The following is a 19,647-nucleotide window of genomic DNA, read 5'->3' as shown; positions in this document are numbered from 1 at the left end:
TGAAGATCGACATCTAGTGGTTATAATGCAAAAGTGCATATTCACACCTAAAGGAGTTAAACTCGGAGCATTGACACGTGCACTATTATGAATTAGAAATAATTTAGGGATCTTGGAGAACAGTGTAGACATGTTTATTAAAAAGGTTTGTTTATTTATTCCAGGAATAGATCTTCAGTAAGTAATTGATCCTGGTCAGGGTCACAGTGCCTCTGAAGCCTTTCCCAGGACACGAGTACATCCTGGATGTATGCCAGTCTATCATAGGGTAACACGCATACACACACATTAGAGTCAGACATTGACTGGTATGTTTTGGGGAAATGGGAGGAAACATGCTCATAACCTATATTATTAATTCAATCCAATTCCATTCAGTTTGATTTCTTTGATTAATGCTTTCTACAGTGCAGCTTTACAGAACATATGAAATATAGTACAAAAAGGTCAAGATTAATATAAGACTTATATTTACATTTATTTGTATCAATCCCCTAATCCCTAATGAGTAAGCCTGAGGTAACTGTGGCAAGGAAAAATTCCATCCATCCATTGTCTATACCCGCTTTATTCCTAATTAGGGTCACGGGGGTCTGCTGGAGCCTATCCCAGAGCACATAGGGCGAAAGGCAGGGGTTCACCCTGGACAGGTCGCCAGTCTATTGCAGGGCCACAAGGAAAAATTCCCTTAGATGAAACCTTGAGAGGAACCAGTCTCAAAAGGGAACCCATCCTCATTTGTGTGACACCAGAGAGTGTGATTATAAATTACTATAAACACCAGTGTGATTATGACATATGTCCTTTCTACAGTCATATACAATCAGCTGGAGCTGTGTATTAGATACAGGATGCTCATTATTTCTTGTTCTTAGTGGAACCTGATATGTTTTTCTGCTGTTGTTGCAGAGTTCATCCACCTCACGTTACAATGTTTTATGAGTGCTGAGATGCTTTTCTGATCATCACAGTTGTAAAGAGTGATTATGTGAGTAACTCTATTTTTCATGACTGCTTGCCCATTTTTTCCCCTCAGACCTCTCATATCACAAGGTGTTTCCCCCCACAGAACTGTCACTCACACAATGTTTTTTTGTTTTTGTTTCTCACACCATTCTGTATAAGCTTTATTAGTTTTGTGCACAAATTCCCGGGAGATACTGGATCTGTCTGAAATACTCAAACCACCCAGTCGAATTCCAACACCCATGCCACAGTTATAATCACAGATCACATTTTTTTCTTCATTCTGAGGTTTGATGTGAATAGTTACTGAAGCTCTTGGCATGCATCTGTGGGATTCATTGCTGGTAGTATAACTGCATGAATGTGGACATCTTCACAGTGGACAGTGAGTGTACATGGGGAAACTTCATACACAGTAAGCTGAGATGTCTGGTCAACTTTAAATGATTTCCAGCTCTATGTCAAACTGTCAAATGAAATTTAGCAGGATTTCATGTCCCTCTTGCTTTAATACACTTTAAATAACAACAATCCGCCAACAGACAGGTGCTGAGCCCATGAACCAACGCATAAAGCCTTGTAAAATCCTTCACCTCCAGCAGGTACCACCACTGGTGTAAAAGAAAGAGACATTGGATTTTAGTTTTAGGTGTGTTTTAATGAAGAGACTGATTAACCTTACTGTGTGATGAGTACATTAATTTCCACAGTTTCCAACTCACAGCCAGATTTAGAAAAGGAAAAGTATCAATATGTAGCTGTTGCAAAACTAAGGTACATTATTTACATTCCAAAAAAATAAAAACAGTGCCATGGTTTTCTTTACGGATGGGAGTGAATACTGAGGCCTGAAAAACGACATCGTGACTCGGGAGCTTGACTCCTCCATAGGCCCTTTTTCACCTCATCGGAATACAAACGACATTTCAATTCAACAACTTCCAATATATGTTACAAAAGAAAAACAAGACACTTCATATGGTAATAAACTAAATATACCAACAGAGCAGGAAGGAAAATCTTCCTGCTCTGAATAAGTCTTTTAATTCTCTGAAAATTGTTAGTCTCACAATGCATTACAACCATGAGGTTTCGCTAAGGTGCTGTGGCTGAACTCTCCTGTGACCTCACCAAGCTGAGTCCGTCAGCAGATTCATGGCACCACAGTCTATAAATAAGCAGATCCTGTCCATCATTAGGCATATAGAACAGTTCAGTCCAACAGGACAAAGTCACTTCCTGTCTGGATAAATGAGGAGGGAGAAATGTGACTGTACTGCTGTCAGCAGCTTTGGGAGGCGGGGGTTGTGGGGTGCGGTGCATATCATTTTCTTATCCAACACAACAACACACAACGTCATGGCCATTTTTGCTTAGTATCAAAAAAAGAGACCAAAGGAGTTGTGGGCAGGCACGGCACTGAAGAGAAATACTGTGACTCCATCATCCCTCGGTTTTAAATGAAGGGTTAACTATAGGACTATGGGGCAACTAAACGCAGTAGTGCATAAATAAAAAAAAAAAAAAAAAAAAGAAACCCATCAATCATTTCTTTTCCATACAGTTTGAGACCACCAGTCACAATAGTAATAATAGTAATAATAATAATAATAATAATAATAATACCACCTAAGGCATGATTCTATACATTTTATTACACATTTCTGTAAGCATCCGAAACACAATCCTTGAATGTGCTACTTTTTTTAAACAGAAAAAATAGATTTTTGTATGCATTTGTCCTTTTGTCACATTTTCACATTTTGATTATTATTTTCTTTTTTTTTTTTTTCTTTTTTTTTTTTTTTTTACAGCTTTAGCTCATTGGCGATTTTTGAAGCTATGTTCTTGAATGCAATAGACGTTCCCGATATCCGTTTGAAGCGCACGCCATTGAGAGAGAGACGGGGCAACTTGCACACCTCCATCTCCCACTGAACGAGGCTCTCGGCATGGCCGTCGCCATGGACACAGAGCAGCAGGAAGCGTTCGCGTTGCTCGTAGTCGCAGTTGTTGGCGTCGAGCACCTTGCGGATCTCGCGCATCATGTCGCTGGGCTCCATGGCTGACGTGGTCTTCATGCTCCAGGTGAAGCGCAGGGAACGTGGTTTGGTGTCTTTCTGGTCCTCCTTCTGATCCCCGGACACGTTCCGACTGCCAGAAAAAAAAAGGGAGAGCAGTTATAGTTACAGCTAAACAACTGCAGTCCAGAGGTCAGAGATGCGTTATGAGAGTAATGAACATGTATGGTAATCAGTCACTGCTTAGCACAGCAGGAGAAGTGATACAGGTGCTAGATCATGTATATTATCCTCTGTAAAACAGAACTGTGTAGAAATGCATGCAGGGGAGCGCAGCGTGCAGCAAACACAAACATCAGTTCTGCATGCATATATATATGAGAAGAGCTCAGGGGGGGAAAAAAACATAGAAGAACAAACAGTTCACTACAGCCACAGAAATAATATCCATCACTCTGTGGATATTACAGTCACTCAAGGCAGAACTGGAGGTTCTCTCTAATGCAAAACACCCAGCACTGCAGATCAACCGTAAGACCTTACAGCAAACACAATATATACTGAGATAATAATAATAACAATTATTTACAAAAACATCCACCGATATAAAGCTCTGGAAAAAAACCCACTGCAAAATAATCAGTTTCTTTTCTGTTTTTTTCTTCTTCCAGGTTCATGTATTGGTGAGAGGAACAGTTTTGTTTCATTTTTTGTGAACTGCTGCCAATATTTCTCCTAAATTCAAAATATAACTATTGTTATTTCGAGTGTATATTTAAAGGAAATGACAACACATCAAAATAACCCAAGATCATGCAGTATTTGCAGAGCTTTAATAAACCAAATAAAACACAATGCAAATAATTTGTAAACAAATTGTGTTAATGCTTTGGTTAAATCACATTAAGAAATCAGTATTTGGTGGAATAACCCCGATCTGCATGTGTTTTGGCTCCATGATCTCCACCAGTTTTTCACATTGCTGTTGGGGAACTTTATACCACTCTTTTTGCAAAAAAGCAAACAGCTCAGCTTTGCTTGATGGTTTGTGACCATCCATCTTCCTCTTGATGACATTCCAGAGGTTTTCAATAAGGTTCAAATCTGGAGATTGGGCAGTGGTCTCATTTTTTTTTTTTTTTTTTACAGAGCTGTATATACCAGTTGGTGCACTTTTTATCTATGCAATTACTGGTGCTATCTGTAGCTATGTAGACACATATGATGACCTCTGCTGATCAGAAGTTCAGAAAAAACACCTATTACTTAGCTGGAGATAGAAGACAGGAGTACCTAATTATGGCTTAAGACTCACTCCAATTTTATTTCAAGGTGTAATATGATGTTTTGTCCAAAAGGTGGCAGCACAGTAGATGAAATGCTTTTGAAAGACTGTGCATTATTTCCCTGTTCTGAACTGAATATAAATCCACATCAACGGAATTAAATAAATAAATAAAAATATATCATAATATTGAGGTGTCAAACACAAGGCCCGGCAGTCGCATATGGCCTGCTGCCGAATATGAAAAAGCCTTCACAGTACCCACGGTAATATTACTTAAAATTCACACCAGATGCACTGTGAGAGTGACATACTGACTGTTCGTCCAATTCACACAACACCTCGCCTCAATATTCTAACAACAGCAGCCACATGTACAACAGTGTCAGTGGACAGACTGAGCAAGCTGTATTTACACACACTTAAAATCAGTGCATGTGTTTATTCAGATCTTATTCTGAAATATCACTGTATAAACATTAAATATTAGGATTTTAAAAATATGAGTATAGAAGTGTAAGGATTTGAGCGAGTTTGACAAGGGCCAAACTGTGATGGCTAGACGACTGGATCAGAGCATCTCCAATACTTCAGCTCTTGTGGGGTGTTCCCGATCTGCAGTGGTCAGTATCTATCAAAAGTATCCTTTACGTCTTGTAAGGGGTCCATGGAGACCCCACCTCACAACTTAAAGGACAAAGGATCTGCTGCTAACATCTTGGTGCCAGATACCACAGCACAGGGATCTAGTGGAGTCCATGCCTCGATGGGTCAGGGCTGTATTGACAGCAAAAGGGGGACCAACACAATATTAGGCACATGGTCATAATCTTATGCCTGATTATTGTATTTAGTAAGTAATTAAAAAAGATTGTGTCTTTGATGCTTCAGTAAGCAAGCAATAACTAAAAACAATTTATATAACTACAAAACAAAAAAAGAGTCTCATGGCTGTGACTCATGGTTTTACGGCTCTTCAAAACTACCAGCATGGCCAAGACAGAAACTGAGTCAGATAACCCTGCTAACTGCTAATGTATATATCACCATAAAAGTGTATCATCAGTGTGAAAGTAAGGATGCAGAGACCAGCCCAACCCCTTGAGGAGAGTTCCAACTCTGCAGAGGCTGTAGACAGGACACAGGACTGGGAATATACTACATGATGCTAAACTGGGTGTCCTGTCTCACCTTGAGCCCTCAAGTCTGCCATTCCTCTCAAACTCTGCTGGTATTCTTTATAACCAGGACATACCAAGAGGTCAGAGGTGAAGACAATTGGAGGGAAAAAAAACAGTCACGTAACAGAGAGGGTGATGATACGCGTTTTCATAAAGCTAGGACAAAAAGGAGATTGCATGATCATATCTAAAGACTTAAGGAAGCTAGCCAGTGTCTTCATATTCAATTTCCTGTGGTTTAGGGCGAGGATATTGCTTATGCACTCAGAACCACAGAATGTGATCAAACAAGAGCATGACGATTCTTCTTCAGCTGCACTTTCTGCAGCCTAGGAATGAATTTTCTGACCTAAACAAATCAACCACGGTGTCGGTTGCTCCCTTTTTCGGGTACTCAAAAAGAAAACACAATAGACAGGGCAGGAAACAGGAAGAGGGGGTTTTAATTTATCCTCTTGCTCTGGACTACACAGAAAAAACATCCCTCTTTATAAAAGAGCAGCTCAACATAATGACTGTTTACATTGATTACACTTGCTCCTTGTGCATTTACTGTAATCAGGGACAAAGAAAAACCCTTTTGGACACAGGGTATAATCTGGAGTGTAACATACAGATGTAGTGGGCTGGAATTCAGCTCACCACAAGGAACTGAATGATCAAGTACTCTTACTGAAACAAGCTGCTTCATATTTAATCAGTCTGAAAGTGATTAGAAAAAAGGCAGATAAAGTCATTGGACGCTCTCTTGCTTGTGATTACAGTGTTTATCCAAGATGAGCTCTTAAGGGAGGGGTCTTAACTGAACTTGCCAGTTTCTTTAAGTAGTCATCTAATGCATTAGATCAGTTAATGATCTTTATGCTGTAAATTAGTTATTGGTATTTATTCTTGTTATTGTTTTTTTTTTACCTTGTACCTATGTTGTTGTGAGCAAACATTAAGCCTTTGCTCAAACTGAAAATAGGAAATATTACCGGATATATTTTACAGCTCCAAATACTGATTTATTGATGGTTAACACAACACATACAATTCAGCTCTTTATAGTGTCTTTAAAGCAATATCAAACAATATTTTAGCGCCTTTATAAAGATGTACAAGGGTCAACAAAGTCATCACTGCAATTCCAAATTCCATATGTAACCTCTATAACTGACGAATGAAGGCGTCCCTTGATTGTTAATTTTATTGGCACTATGATGAGAAACCAATCAGAATCATGCCTTTTTGCCTGTTATTAAAAGCCAGACAGCTACACTCTGATCTCAGCTATATGAAGATAACAGTGTGTGAAGTACACAGGGTTTCCTGTAGGAGCAGTGCAGATCTGGCTATATAAAATAAAATGTAATTTCCGGGTATTACAAGCATCTTATTTGAAGCATTTTCAGTGTCTTGTAAGATTAAATGATTAATGATAAAATGAAATGTCCAATTCACGCCGTCGCTGCTTGTGCTGTCTGCCATTCTAATATATTTATACGCATCATGTGGTGATTTTGTTTAATATGTTTCATCATGGCACTCACCCATTCACTCCCTCTCTCCCTCTCATCAATTCCTCCCTCCCACACTCCATCCCTCTCTCACTCACTGCCTCCTGCCCTACCTACCTAACTCTCTCCCCCACCCACTTCCTCCCTCCCTCATTCACTCCCTCCTTCACTTTCTCTCACATGCCCTCACTCCATCCCTCACCTTCTCTCACATGCCCTCACTCACTCGCTCACTTTCTCTCACACGCCCTCACTTTCTCTCACATGCCCTCACTCCATCCCTCACTTTCTCTCACATGCCCTCACTCCATCCCTCACCTTCTCTCACATGCCCTCACTCACTCGCTCACTTTCTCTCACACGCCCTCACTTTCTCTCACATGCCCTCACTTTCTCTCACATGCCCTCCCTCCCTTACTCACTCCATCCCTCACTTTCTCTCAAATGCTCTCCCTCCCTTACTCACACCATCTCTCACTCCCTCTCACTACATCCCTCACTCATTCACTCCATCCCTCACACTCGACAAAACTACATGAATTCCTCACTGTACATTCTTAAATCTGTCCACTCTAGAAATATGACCTATTTACAGTCAAGACCTCCTTTAATTTAACTCGGTCCACAGTCTCAGCAGAAACCAAGCACAGAGACTGTGTGCAATCATCCACTCCTACAATGAAAAAGGAGGGAATATGCTGGGCTGCAGTGGGCTTCATTCCTGATCATACGAACAGCAGGTGGATAATAAAGTCATGTGGAACAAGTAGGAAATCTGTTTTATTAAGAGGGAAAAAAAGACAATTGGGATTTAAACAGTCCAACCAACAGGTTGTTAAAAGCAGACTCAAGTTGTGTGGGAGTTTACAGCTCAGAGAGAAGCATGTTGACAGTGGGTGGAGTCTGAGCTCTTTTACAGCAGGGTCTTGGTTAGGAACATTCTGCCTGGACAGATCTGGGGAAAACTGACAGGGGTGGGTCAGAAGATCTAGAGCAGTAAGATCTACAACTAGGACAGGATACTGGAGCATCAGAGCAGGGCCAAAAACGAGAAGGAGAATCGACAAAAAAACAAAAAAGAAAGTTCTCGGTACCTGCACTCCAGACATCTCGTAACAAATCACTCTCAATCGCCACATCTGTCAGCAGCCAAATTTAGCGCCCAGTACGGTGGCCTGAATTACAGAACCGGGAGTTTATCTTCTCAGAGTTTCAATGCAGGTACAGTGAGGGGATGATTCCAAAATGAAAACATCCCATGTGTATTTAAAACAATTGTATTCCACTTGTATCATGGCAAGTAATAATTAAATTAAAAAAAATTAAAATTTAAGAGTCACAAACGGTGTGCAAGAAACTACTGTGAAATTCGGCACAGGAAAATAAATCCCCACTGTAAAAGAAAACTTGACATTAATAGAGTATTAAAATAAAAACAAAGAGTTCTGTGCACATTTCCATCCTGTAGAGAGGCATGCACATGTGATTAGTAGAGATTCTGATGAGTCTGTTTCTTTCCATCAGGACAGCAGTGATCTCAGGCATGCTCAATCGCACTCCGATTAAGGCACATGGACCGAGGAGTGAGTATCAGGCAATTAATTTAGCACTTTGCCACACTTGGTTAAATGTTAACTCATGGTCACACTCACACCAAATTGAGGATCCTACCTTTTGGTAAACCTGAATGACATGTTTCTATAAAACAAACACACAATGCAAAGAGGCATCAATTACAATCTACAGTCTGTAGGGCAAACATAAGGTCAGAAACAAACACGCAGAATAAGTCATTTCAAGGTAACTACAAGGACACAAGGAAAATAAGGACACAGGCATTTCTAATGGAGAAAACATGAAGGGAACTTTCACTGAGGGGGGGATGAGCATAGCAAAGAGATCAAGAGTGCTGCTATTTTCCAGATTATAATAATGCATTTCTCCTAACATGCTTAGAATAGCTATATTTATTTCCCAGAAACCTTTTAAATAGCTCTTCAGATATTGCTACTGAGTCTATTTTTACACTGCTGCCTAACTGACCAGGTTAAAAAGTGGTAATTAATAATGTAATAAGATATGATGAGCATTAATATAAAGGTTGACTATAATTATCATCCCTTTTTTAGAAAGAGTGTTTCTATGTAGCACAGTTTTTGTTCCCTGACCAAAAATTTTTTGTAAAATATCAAGTCAATGGCCACCGTTTCAGCTGGTGTCCTGTCCAGGCATCACACACAAAAGATATGATAGGAGTACAGTTATTATTTTTTATTTTCTCTCTATATGTTTAACCATGAGGTGATTATTACTTACAGCAGGAGAGTTACATGACTGTTTTGGGCTGAATCATATTTGTACTGCGAATTTTTGTATTGCTTTCCACATTATTCAGCAGTGTATAAAATAGCTCTTGATCCAGCACTTTTGCGTGTCTTATTTTATTTTATTTTTTTTAACATCATGCTCCAACAGATACTTGTGCACACAACTGAATGAAGCCACAAGATGCTAAATCAACGGGATAAAACGGTTACATGAAACATTACTGCTCCTCCACCAAGTTGTTATGGTTGCAGAAATATTAGCTGAATCATGTGTAACTGAGATGCACACAGGGCATAACTCTCGCCTAACGCTTACTTCTAGTAACTACAATTGTGTAGTTGTTAAATCCTCACTCCACAACTCTGAATATTGCCCGAAATAAAAACTTTTTGAAAGTCAATAAGGACTATACGGTTATTTCCCTACAGTTGACAAATCTACTTTTCCAATCAGAAGAGTCTAAATATAGATAAATAAATAATTCCATGCAAACAAAACCTGCTTGTCTCAGTAACCACTTCCAAACATTTCGATTCTGAATATGTGACCATACTTGATAAAACGGGGTAAAAAAAATATCAGCCAGTAATGTGTCATGTTTGCCTTTCTCTTCATATTATGACAATATCTCAAAGCTATAGGTCTCCATTGTGTCGCGAGTACAAGCAAGTGATCTACCAGAAACGAAAACACTAACAAGTAGGTGATCTGCTGGAGTAGCATGCTTATTGTGAAAATAGGCTAAAGTAAGAACAACATGCATGCTAAAAGAAAAAAAAAAAAAAAAGCATTTTATAGTCTGGAAAATATGATAAACAGGAAGTTTGGTTGTATGAGGGCTGGTACTATGTGGCTTGTGTTTTGCATGAGCTTGCACAGAGGAAGCATTACAAGATGGAAGGAGGAGGAGAGGAAACTACACTGGTAGGGTTTAGTGAGATCACCAAAAATTTTGCCTGGTGACTTTCAGAAATTTTGTCAAGACCACCATCTACTCCACTGCTCACTGAATTCATTCAACAAGGTACAGAAGCCATGATAACAGTTACCTGTAGTTTCACTGATGGTTTGGGGAAAAAAGTAATGTTTCAAAAAAGGATAATAATAAAAAAAAAAAAAACAACAACAACAAAAACCCCAGAAGTGTGGTGGAAATGTCATGATGGATGTGTTGTAAGTGATGTGCTGTGCTTACCTGCGTGTGAGCTTGGAGGTGAGTTTGGTGAAGAGGTTGGTGGAACCGCGGCTGCGGGACTGAGAGAGCGGTGTTGCGTCATGGGAGAGGGTGGGTGAGGCAGGGGGTCCGTTGTATGTGGCTGTGCGCCGGTCCCTCAGCTGGCCGCCGTGGAAGGTGCTGCGGCTCGCCGTGCCTCGTGGGAAACGCAGGCGGTCTGGTGGTGTGGCGCTACTGATGCTGTGAGTGGAGGCCCCAGGGTTTCGCTGTGAAGAGGCTGAGGTTGTGCTGGGGAGCAGAAATGTGAAACGAGGGGCATTTTTAAATGTAACTTAGTAGTAAATCTACGCAAGAATGCACTCGACTTATTTATTTTTTCAATTTCAATACAATGGCAAATTTTCCAAGTTCCATACTTGACACTCCTAACATACTGATCATATATCCTCTTAATCAACGTAAAGTGTAAAAGGGTGATGTGTTTGTGTCATGTTCTTGTCCGCTATCTGCTTCATCACACATGTTGAGGTCATGAAAGACAGTGGAGCAGATTGGGGAAAAATGTCCAGTTTAGCTTTTGAGAACAGTACTGGTCAGAGTAAAGATACTGAGACTTCATGACTAATTCGAAGGCTACTGAAGCTCCTCAGGTGAGAAATATGTTGAGATCCTACAAGACATTCTGCATAGATGCTGAGAATTTGTCATAACACTACATTACAGAACGCTCTCTTTCCTAAATGCTCAGCTGTACATGCTCAAAAAGAAGCAGGTTCTAGTTTAAACCTGCTGTAAATAATGAAAAGTTTTAGAATCCAATAAAATCAATAAGGCATGAGTCAGAGTTAATGATGGTCTCATCTAGTTCATTTCCCTGCCACATTATGCATGGAAATAGGAGGAAGTACATCCTCTGGGACACTTCAACTTCAATTTGTACTCATGTCTTTCACATTATCAGTTTATTAGGTACAACTACTGTGAGCTATCCTTGACCTGTTTTTGTTCTATCACAGACTTTCACATATTGATCGAAGAAGTGTGGGATAGTTATCAACTAATATGTTAGACATTGCTTTATTTAGCCAGGTATTTAAACACACTGCCAGGCTTTATGCATTAGACAATATTAAACTTATTTACATGATATTAACATAAATAACGTCCACTACATGTAGTGGGATTACACATGGGAAGTTAGCGTGGGCAGTTTGAGCACACGGAGGAGAGAAGGATTGTATCAGACACGCCTTGACTGATTAGTAGGTGGGGGAGTGGGAGAGGTCCCCATAGGGATGAGTGGCAGGTGGCAGGCAGTCAAAGTGTTATAAATGCAGTCAGTAGAGAGGGCAGCGGGCATTAGAGTGGGGGTGGGGTCACGGTGCAGTTAGTGAGTCAGATGCCGAGTTCGTCTTTACTTGGGCCTGAAGAGTTCAGCAGGGCCGTCACTAGGGGGCAGTGTAGAGCGGCAGGTGTGGCCAGAAGCTGAAATTGGCGTGGCTTTGTGATGCCTCAGACGGACCGAGGCAGACGAAGCAGTGAGAGCAGCAACGTATGGAGACTGACTTGCGGAGGCACACGCTGACATTTCACTCAGGCTGGCCAAGCAGGCAGCAGAAAACAATGTGTATTTAAACCAAATAACAATGACGGATAAAAGCAAGAGGAACACAAAAAGAGAGAGAGAGAGAGAGAGAGAGAGAGAGAGAGAGAAGCACACTTTATGCTTTCTGGTTCTTTTGTGGAAGCAGCACATAATTCTGTCCAGTGCAGTTACGGGTGATGTAAAAGCAGCACATTTTGTCAGATATGGCTAGCACTAATACAGTGCAATCTGATCCAGAGCCTGCAGCACAACACGCACTACAATAAAAAAAAAAATGGATGGATAGATGGCTGGCTGCTTTAATTACAGCCCCAGAGAAAGAAAATGACATTTGATTTAAATAAAATTATTAGGGCTTGAATTTGAATGAAGAAGAGTATACTACACAGCTCTTAACCTGGACCCGTTTTTATTTTTATTATTATTATTTATTTATTTAATTAAAAAATAAAAATAAAAATTTTCTAGCTGTCGACTCTGATGACTGATGTAATAACTTTACACTTCTCCTCTGTGATAAAACACAAAAAAATGGGTTTCCTCTACACAAAAAGTCATTTGATGTATTTATTTGGCAGCATCTAGCTTTTAAGAGACTTTGAGAAAACCTCTCATCATTTACTTCTAGAAAACTAAACATTCATGATACATGGCTTATACATGTAGCTGACGTTATAATAGCCCTTTTCATGATCACCCTCTTCTATTTTCTTCTAGTAATGCACTCCCAGCATAGGTAGAATGGAGACAGTTATACAACCCGATCGAAGAAAGTAGTTAAGAGACGCCTCCACAGCATTCACCTTTACAATGCTGCAAAGTGGATATGCACGCTAGGTGACTAAATGAGGCAGCTCAATAGGCCGTATTTAGTCCCCCAACTCAAGAGGCAGCATCTGTATCTAATCATTGATGTGTGTGTCTGTAAGGGACTACAAGTGATGACTGCAGAATCGGTCCAGAAATAAAATCACAGCAGAGCATCTGCAAATGATGGAATTACTCCAAGCCCCCATGTAAATCTAATCCCACTGAGGATTTGCATTTGGCTTAGACTGACTAGTCAGGTAAAAACAAACCTATTAAAACTAGTCTAATCAATGTAGCTCATTAGGATCATACTGTCTATGAATGTAAGTTGAATAAATACATTTTAACAAAATCACATTTACAGAAGTAGAAAGAAAATCAAATTTTGCATTAAAGAAAAGCCTAACAGGAAAAAATAATGGTCCTGGTTCAATTTGGTGTGGACAGACTGGGCTACCAAAAGCATTAAAAGAACCCTAACCCTAACCCTTTCAATGGATAATGAAAACAGAGAAAACTATTAATGAGTATCTCATTCATATATAGAGAACCAAATGGAGAAACTGGTAAGGGAATAAACACATGGTGTGCAAAAATGAACAGAATACCAATCCCTATAGCACTAACAAAAGCAGATGTAAAACAATTAAGCTTCTCAGAACACTTTTTAGATAAATGTTAGCACTGGTCACAAACACTCCATCCGTAAAACCCTACAACAAGCAAGATCTGTCTCTCCGTCATTGATTGGTGCATGCTGTCCATTATGTTTAAAAGCCGTCTTGGCTCCTGTTGATTAAAAAAAGTGATGAGCTCACCTGTTTTCTTTGCCGTTCTGGATGACAGAGTGCCGGTCTGCAGCATTGCGTTCACTACAAACATATGTATTTCTCCTGGTCATCCCCCCAGACACAGAATTACTCTGTGGAAAAAGAACCACATTTAAATGCAGAGACTACAAATCCTATTAGTATGTTTAGAAAGGTTAGCAAAAATGCACTTAGAAGCTATATTAAAAAGAATGCAATTTCAGAGGACAGAGAGAGAAGCTGGTGACTTACCCCAGGGGCAGTGGAGCCCTTCTTGCGGTCAGGAATGTCAGCCTTATTTGGATTGTTGGCATTGCCCAGCAGGGGGCTCGGGGGTGCCATGCCACGGCTCCCAGAAGAGCTGGACTTGCGAGGTTGGGCACTGGTGTCCTCTTTGTGCTCATTATCTGCTGTGGTAGTCTGGCTCCTCTTGGGGTAACCCACCGAGGGAATGGCTGGACCAGCTGTGAGACGAGGCACAGGACAGATGAGAGACAGAGCTTAGGCATAAGTCACTAAGAGCACATTATTTGTGATCACTATATTCTCAAGCAGGTAGATGCTGATGCAGTGTGATGGCACTCACCCTGGTCACTGAAGCGCCGCTGTTTCTGGTTGGAGGTGCTCCTCTGGACTTTGAGGTGTGATGGTGACTGGCCATTGTTGTGCTCGCTGTTGGGTCTGACTTTGGTCAGGGACAAGTTACTGCTGGAGCTGGAGTCAGCAGCATCCAGCTACGAGGGCAAATAAACAGGAACACAATGACTTCATAAAAACTTTTATGTTACACAACAAACTCCTTTTTGCTCAGGGACAGAATCCTTCTTCTGTGCATAAAACTTCTAGAGACTTTAAAGGTAAATGCTGAGACAAAAAAAAATAGTAAGCACTGTTTTGCTTTACTAGACTTGAGGTTACGCTTCTGTTTCCTCGCTTTCTAAAAGTGTGACTAGCCACACAGCAAGCCATGTGACTGTCATATGATTTAAACATACAAGAATATATTTATAAAGTATTAGGGGACATGCAGAGTTACTTCCTGACACACTACAGAACCCAAACCAAACGTCACCTTTTCCGGCATAACTCATAGAGCAGAGGAAAAGCTAACCCAGCAACAGAGCTGCAGCTATAATGACAAATGTTTCAGCTATAGCGACACCTTTATTTCTGCATTTAGCCAAGTCTCGTTCTAAAATTGAAAAACTGCCCTTCTCTCTGCTCATATCTGAAAACCAGACCTGCATGAGCTTTAGAACCATGAGGCTCTCTCTAGAACACCTTAAAACAATGTGCTTATCTCATTCAGTGAGTGGGTTTAGTCTGGCACTTGGCCTATCGTTGCTTCTCTCCTGGAATTTACTCACCTCAGTGGGCTTTCTACCCAGCAGCAGGTAGGTTGCTGTAATTTCATCATACTTCGTCCTAGTCAGAGACTCGTGGATCTCCTCACGAGAGTAACCCATTCCCACCATTATGTCTGCAAAAAAAGAAGAAAAAATTGCAACAAACATCTGTAGGTAAATGGAGCAGATAACGTACACAGCAGGGTAGTTTGCAATATGTAAGGAATGAAACATGATGAGACATGCTGTTGTAGGAAGATAATCAACAACGGCCTTCTTATCATGTTTACAAGCAACCACAGATCTTGTCTTGTTACCAAGACAACACCGGCTTCAAGTTACAGCGCTATCTCTTACAAAACACTGACACAGACGACTCCTTATTTCAACAATTATCCATGTTTAAAAATCTGTGGAGTGTTCTCCGTTTAATTTAGAAAGGTCAGTAATTTTGGAACTACTGACCGACATGTACTGTTACACAATTTTATCCAAATTATTTGAGAATTCAGAATCAATCAATAGTATAGTGCTAGAAGATGAAAATATCACATTGTACTATTTAATGTATGTATTTATTGTAAATTTCCCCATTGGGACCATCCATCCGTCCCTCTATCCGCCCCTCCATCCATCCATCCATCCACCCAACCAACCAACCAACCATCCATCTTAATGATACACGTTACATTCAATGATATGTAAAAGTATAAAGTTTAGCTGAGTGGAAATTTATAAGAAAATATGCAAACATTTTAAACACTTAAGGTAGAAGAGAAAATGAAATAATCAGATGTGATAATTATATAACAACACTGTGTTATATTTATATCATACTAATATCTAATTTAAAAATACAAGTGTCATTATTTCAAAAGCATAGCACAAATTCTGTTAGAGCACAAGTACTGTTGTGTTGTGTTGAGAAATGCAATCCAATTTAAATACAATAGCTGTACTTTTTCCAGTTCTTTTGCTTGTTTTGATCACGTTAACGCTTATTATCTGACTCTCACTTCTCAATTCCCTAAAATAACAAAAACCAGTTATTTAAATTGAGTCACTAGTCTCAGGCAGAACACCAGTAATCCTGGGAAATGGATAGACTGGGATCTATTGATGGTGTGTTTGAAGGGCAGACTGCCCAGAGCAGTAGTGGAAAGTACAGAGACTGCCTGAGCTCCATCGACCCTTCACCACTGAGGCACATTAAACACCATCAGCCTGACGCTGAAGGAGACATTCCAGCCTGACACTTTGTTTTAGACTAAGGCAAAATACAGATATGCCACATGCATTTACACACACACACACACACACTCTAATGGTTCTGGTAAGAGATTATACAGCACAGAAAAGTATTGTGGGATTTTTTGCCACAACACTTCCTTGTCTGAACTGCAAACCTACATTTCTCTCCCAAAATCTCCTGTCCCAACTGTCTAATAATGTAGTAATAAATTATTCATATTTTGTTTTAAGTAGATGATCAGAGGGAGGGCTTATAAGCATGGAGATTAAGGTATGTCCAGAATTCACACAAAGAAAGCTAGCTTTACAGATTCAGACACAATCTGACTCCTGCTGTGTTAGGACACAATCATACAGGTGTTACCTATTCTTTTCTGGTCCGAGATGTCAAGTTCTGGCTCCACAAAGGGCTTGAGTTCATCCTCTTCAAAGCCAGCGTTGATCCACCGGTCCTTCATGATTTGCTGAAGTGGACGCATAGAATTACATAACAGTTCATATCCAGTGTTGGGGTTCAGCAATAAGAATGTTAAATTCTAAATTCTGATTCAGAAAGAGAGGAACTTGAAAGAGAGAGGATAAACAGGACAGGAAGTAGTTTGTTTCAATTATACTGTACAAGAATGAAAAAAATGTATCCATTTTGCCAATACTTTGGCTTATAAATCCTGTGCGACATTATTCATTACTATATAAACTGAATGTAGCAATAAATCTAAGGTTAAAATTAAAAAAATAAACAGAAAAAACAACTAATTCCTTTCAGATCCTGGCAAAACAAAAACATAAATATGACAGTATACAAACTGTATACTATATACCTCTAATATATATATATGTGTGTGTGTGTATATATATATATATATATATATATATATATATATATATATATATATATATATATGCGTGTGTGTGTGTGTATATATATATATATATATATATATATATATATATATATTATATATATATATATATTATATTATCCTTATTGTATTATATACAATATATACTATACATATATACAATATATATAATATATATTATAATATAATATATATATAATATAATATATACTATACATATATACATACAATATATATACAATGTATAAACACATACAGTGAATGCTAATGTACCTCTCATATCCTCTTTAGGCCATGCAATATTTAATATAGCCCTGGTCAGCTGGACAAAAAACCCAGCAGCTAAGCTTTAGTGTTATCGAAGAGCCTGAAGCATTAGTCTCTTGCAGAGCTGAGTGATGCTAAGTGGGAACTTCTAAATTATTCAGGACCTAAGCAGATGATGTTTTGTTGAATGTAGCATGGCAGTTCTGCATAGGGCATGCCTGCTGGTAGAAACATGTACTCAAGAGATCAGCTGACTCAGTTTTTCTGACACCATCCTTTCCTCTGTACCCAACTCTGATTCGGTTGACCCAACCTTGACCCAAATTTGGACCGCTGTGAATGAGCAAGCTGCCAGAGGCTTGTGTGTGTGTGTGTGTTTTTTTAAATGGGGTTTGGGTTGAAGGAAGAATGGTTTGAACCATGTTTCCACATTACATGCTTCTGTTTTCTCTCACCTCAAGTGTACCCCGCTTGATAGGATTGAGCACCAGGAAGCGTTTGAGGAGGTTTTCGCAGTCGGTCGACATGTAGAAGGGAATGCGATACTTCCCCCTTAGCACTCGCTCTCGCAGCTCCTGCATCAATCAGCACAATACATACACAGGAAACAGGATCTTTAAATACCTAGCTGGGGAAGTGGCAATGACAAAGCTGAACACGTTTCAACCAGTCACTAAGAGACAAAATCTAGTGTTCGAGTTGATTTATACCATGCATATGAATGATGTCTTCTCGGTGTATCCTGAAGTCCTTCATAGCCAATTTTTCTTACATTGCTCCATCGCATGCATTTCTAACATGATTTCACTATTAAGAGTTGTACTGATTTCAACACACTGCTTTTTGTTTTATTTACAAAGGTTCTGGATCTTGCCGATTAGTAGCCGATTAAATTTACAGTATGCTATTTGAGACACATCTTATGACAACAACCAGAAGAATGGTGGAATGTTTTTACAAGAAGCTAACAAACCTTGTTCATCATGTCCGTGTCGATTCAAAAACAAGAACCTGAATGTGTTAGAATGGACCAGTCAAAAGACAGACCTCTATTCAGTCAAAATTCTGTGGCAAAATTATTATATAAGGCTTCAGTAACGTTGGCACGAATTACAGGCAAAATATGAAGATCCAGATGTGAAAAGCTGACAGATGTATTCCAGAACACTTCCAGCTGTAATTACAACACCAGAAAATGTGGAAAAGTAGTATGCAAAGGACTGTATACCTGGGTACTAGTGACATTAGAACGACATACTGACCTTCAGGTTCTGGCCATCAAAAGGCAGTGATCCACTGACTAATGTGTAGAGAATGACTCCCAGGCTCCAGACGTCCACCTCTGGTCCATCGTACTTCTTTCCCTGAAAGAGCTCAGGAGCGGCGTATGGTGGACTGCCGCAGAACGTGTCCAGCTTGTTGCCCAGCGTGAACTCGTTACTGAAACCAAAGTCTGCTATCTTAATGTTCATATCTGCATCTAGCAGCAGATTCTCTGCCTAAAAGTGAGAGAGGAAACAACCACCACCATAAGCATAGCATATACACCATCATCAACGGAAATTTCAACTGATATAATTTAACAATGACAAAGAGAGGGGAAAATACAAGCAAATGACAAAATTACAGAAAAAAGGAAGTAGGGTATAATCATATACGCATCATTTGACAGAGCATCCCGTGGAGCAAAGAGGGCCAAATTGAGCAAATGAGGTTTTCCCCCTGCTCTTGACATGGTTTTAAGAACTCATGCATCATTGAAGAAGCACAGTGTAGGGGACCATGCAGACTAAAAGGTGAAATGAGCAACCAAGCAGTCACATTTCTTCCCCCATCACTCAGCATTTACTACATTCCTGCTGATGTTTAGAGTGCTCTCTGCATCATTATTCCAACACAAAGGTAGGTTTATGAAGTCCAGAGCTTCTGCATGCTTGATTTGTACTGTCAGAAAACATAGAAATATTCTAATTCCTCAAATATTCCAATAATTCTGACATTTTATTTGGTAACAAATATTAAACACATCACTTTGTCTTCTGGAACCTACATTTGTTCCAAACTGACAAAATGATCAGTCAACTTATAGCTACATCTGAAAACGAAACAAAACAGTTTAAAAATTGACAGCAAAAATTTGTACTGTATTATATAACGTTATAAGCCAGTCCAATTCCAGTCAACAATCACTGTGAAGTTTAAGCAGTGAGTGATCTGGAGCAAGAGTGTTTTTGCCATAAC

At 39.6% G+C, this 19,647-nt stretch overlaps 1 protein-coding gene across 3 annotated transcripts in view; it reads right to left on the bottom strand.

Annotated features, from left to right (window-relative positions):
- Window positions 1-2,473: 2,473 nt before the first annotated feature.
- Window positions 2,474-19,647, bottom strand: part of mark3b (MAP/microtubule affinity-regulating kinase 3b) — a 47,334-nt gene continuing 30,160 nt past the window's right edge. The window contains exons 8-18 of one of the 3 annotated variants that reach the window (XM_058379056.1): window positions 18,669-18,905; window positions 17,862-17,981; window positions 16,641-16,740; window positions 15,047-15,159; window positions 14,266-14,413; window positions 13,932-14,143; window positions 13,689-13,792; window positions 11,873-12,052; window positions 10,476-10,742; window positions 8,624-8,650; window positions 2,474-3,120 (exon numbers count right to left, since the gene is read on the bottom strand). In XM_058379056.1, coding sequence (XP_058235039.1) covers window positions 2,775-3,120; window positions 8,624-8,650; window positions 10,476-10,742; window positions 11,873-12,052; window positions 13,689-13,792; window positions 13,932-14,143; window positions 14,266-14,413; window positions 15,047-15,159; window positions 16,641-16,740; window positions 17,862-17,981; window positions 18,669-18,905 — 1,854 coding nt within the window. In that variant the 3' untranslated portion in view covers window positions 2,474-2,774. The remainder of the gene's footprint in view (window positions 3,121-8,623; window positions 8,651-10,475; window positions 10,743-11,872; window positions 12,053-13,688; window positions 13,793-13,931; window positions 14,144-14,265; window positions 14,414-15,046; window positions 15,160-16,640; window positions 16,741-17,861; window positions 17,982-18,668; window positions 18,906-19,647) is intronic. The other 2 variants (XM_058379054.1, XM_058379055.1) reach the window with 2 other exon arrangements.

This window comes from Hemibagrus wyckioides, linkage group LG25, assembly GCF_019097595.1.
Source record: "Hemibagrus wyckioides isolate EC202008001 linkage group LG25, SWU_Hwy_1.0, whole genome shotgun sequence".
In the NCBI taxonomy this organism is placed as follows: domain Eukaryota; kingdom Metazoa; phylum Chordata; class Actinopteri; order Siluriformes; family Bagridae; genus Hemibagrus; species Hemibagrus wyckioides.
The sequence above is the reverse complement of the archived record's forward strand: the minus strand, read 5'-3'. Positions and strand labels throughout refer to the sequence as shown.